The sequence below is a fragment of the Oratosquilla oratoria genome, chromosome 42 (assembly GCF_046742065.1).
Source record: "Oratosquilla oratoria isolate Oo_2021 chromosome 42, ASM4674206v1, whole genome shotgun sequence".
NCBI classification, from domain to species: domain Eukaryota; kingdom Metazoa; phylum Arthropoda; class Malacostraca; order Stomatopoda; family Squillidae; genus Oratosquilla; species Oratosquilla oratoria.
This window is the reverse complement of record NC_134818.1, coordinates 18096150-18098649: the sequence shown is the minus strand read 5'-3', so window position 1 is coordinate 18098649 and position 2500 is coordinate 18096150. Positions and strand designations below refer to the sequence as shown.

The following is a 2500-nucleotide window of genomic DNA, read 5'->3' as shown; positions in this document are numbered from 1 at the left end:
GGGATCAACGCTTGTAACAGAATAGGAGATTTAGACTCCATATTGGGATGATTTTGATCTTGCAGCAGTGGACAGCAGGACCAATCTCCAGATCAACAACGAGAAGTTGATATCCTGTTGGAGGCCTTCTTGGGCGGATATGGCTTCCAGTTCTTAGGGTACCAAGTGACAATTACTCTTTATTCTGGCTGACACCAGGCGATTTATTTTGGGTCTAGATTACGGGATCTCGACCTGGGGACCGTGAATCCCTAGGGGGAGGGAGGGAGGGGGGAGGGTGACGGGGGTAATAGTCAGACAGTCTAAGAAATGGAACCACTAAACGAAAACTATCTAACAACAGTCAGAATACAAACAGAAAACAAGTGAATACTCAAACACAAAGGTTACGGACAAGTCGATGCAAAAATAAGGTCCGGTTTTGGAATTTACCATATTTACCACAGAGGGATTTTGCCTTGGACGAATAAAATCACTTGACGGCAGCAAGAATAAATACATGTATGACTCATAATGTGGTGAATGTGTTAAGTCTTACGATCGTGATGTCTTAAGGGTTTCCTATTTTAAAGAATGGCTCACTGTACATAGTTGCATAAATAATAAAACTAGGTAGAGGTGGGGGGGTCGGTTGAAGAGTAGAATATACTTACAGAAATGAGCCTGAGGCTGTAACAGTAGAAAGCTAAATCCAGACAAATTGTGACGAGAAAGTTGACGATCCATGGAAGGAGAAGCCACCGAACATCCTATAAGGAGAAAAATAATAGGCTCACATTAACCCTTGCCCTAATTTCACACCTACATGTACACATACATATACAAAAGCATATACATACATATTCATTTACATATACATGTACATATACATATACACATATACACATACACATATACATACACATGTACATGTACATAAACATGTACGTATAAATATACATAGACATATACATGTACCTGAATAGTTTATCATGAATTATATAAAAAGACCATTTCACGTACCTTATACAATCCGACAAGAAGTAGGAGTGACGTCACAGTCCCAGCGAAGGAGCATCCCAGTGTGAGAATCGCTATACTCGCAACAGCTGTTGGGGGGAGGGGGGAATTCAAAGATGAAGAACGTTAATGACGTCATGTCGGGTGGAATAATCGACTCATAGAGATAAAAGATTGGTGAGAGCGGCGGGGAAGGGCTGTTTTGGCCTAGAATCATGTAAGGGATGAAACTACTGGGTATGCAATCACAGACTGGGTTGTATGGTTTACTTAGAAATGGATAAAATAGCGATAAAGGGATAGAGAGAATAAGAGAGCTAAGCTCCCTAATATTTAAAACACAATTGTTTTGGTAGAATAGATATATGTCTATAATCAACTAAGAAGTTTATTGGAAGTATAAAGGTTATTTGTCAAGCGATTATAGAAATACAATTAATGACCAACAGCTCATATCTAGTGTTAAAAGAAACATTCTTGATAATATATCTTTATATATATTTCTTAATAATACCCACGATTTTACATATGTATATATTGAAAAATAGTGTATTATAAACATAACACAATCAATTTTCTTTTGAAAATACTGTAGTTTGATTTATATCATAACAAGGGGTTTGTCTAGAACTAAGTGAATTTTTTTTCTAAATTAACTAGTTTGGGAAAAGAAAACTTTTTTCAAAGAAGAAACTGTATGAGCAATATCCAATCATTTCTGTCCATTGTATAACTAATTAAATTCATAATTAACTTCATTGATTAACTTTTTTATGTATTTATTTTTTTGTAGCATACCTCATTATAAAATGAAAGGTCTCGTGTTTGTTTATTTCATTTCATTGAAAAAGAACAATAATCACTTCGGTCATGACAACAGAGGAACGCTGGTAATTAAATGCAAACTCACATGAATGTAAACACATATTTACACAAGCACTATACGCAAACCTACAGGTGCACAGAAATACACACACACGTATACACACATTCACACACACCCTCGCACACACACACACACTCGCACACACACACACACACACACACACACACACACACACACACACACACACACATACACACACACACACACACACACACGCATACACGCACACACGAATCGATGGCGCAGTGGTAGCGATCGCTGCCGCCACTACGGCGGTCCGAGTTTGAATCCTAACTAAAGCTGAAATAATTTCAGTAGCGTTGCGCTGTGAGTCGTTACTCCAACTCTCGTGGGCGCGGAGTTGTGTGTGTGTGTGTGTGTGTGTGTGTGTGTGTGTGTGTGTGTGTGTGTGTGTGTGTGTGTGTGTGTGTGTGTGTGTGTGTGTGTGTGTGTGTGTGTGATTGTGAGGTCCTGACATTACACACAGAGCTATGAGCTCTCTTCCGGAAGGGTAGTAGCTGTTGATCACGAGTCCAACAAGTGATCCAAGACCATAGTGAAAAAAGACCATGGCAAATTACACACACACACACACACACACACACACACACACAC

At 39.0% G+C, this 2500-nt stretch overlaps 1 protein-coding gene across 2 annotated transcripts in view; it reads right to left on the bottom strand.

The window, feature by feature from the left end:
* Nucleotides 1-2500, bottom strand: part of LOC143021735 (uncharacterized) — a 679768-nt gene that overhangs the window by 177343 nt on the left and 499925 nt on the right. For both annotated transcript variants that reach the window (XM_076179421.1, XM_076179422.1), the window contains exons 4-5: nucleotides 1003-1088; nucleotides 654-749 (exon numbers count right to left, since the gene is read on the bottom strand). In XM_076179421.1, the coding sequence (XP_076035536.1) occupies nucleotides 654-749; nucleotides 1003-1088 (182 nt within the window). The remainder of the gene's footprint in view (nucleotides 1-653; nucleotides 750-1002; nucleotides 1089-2500) is intronic.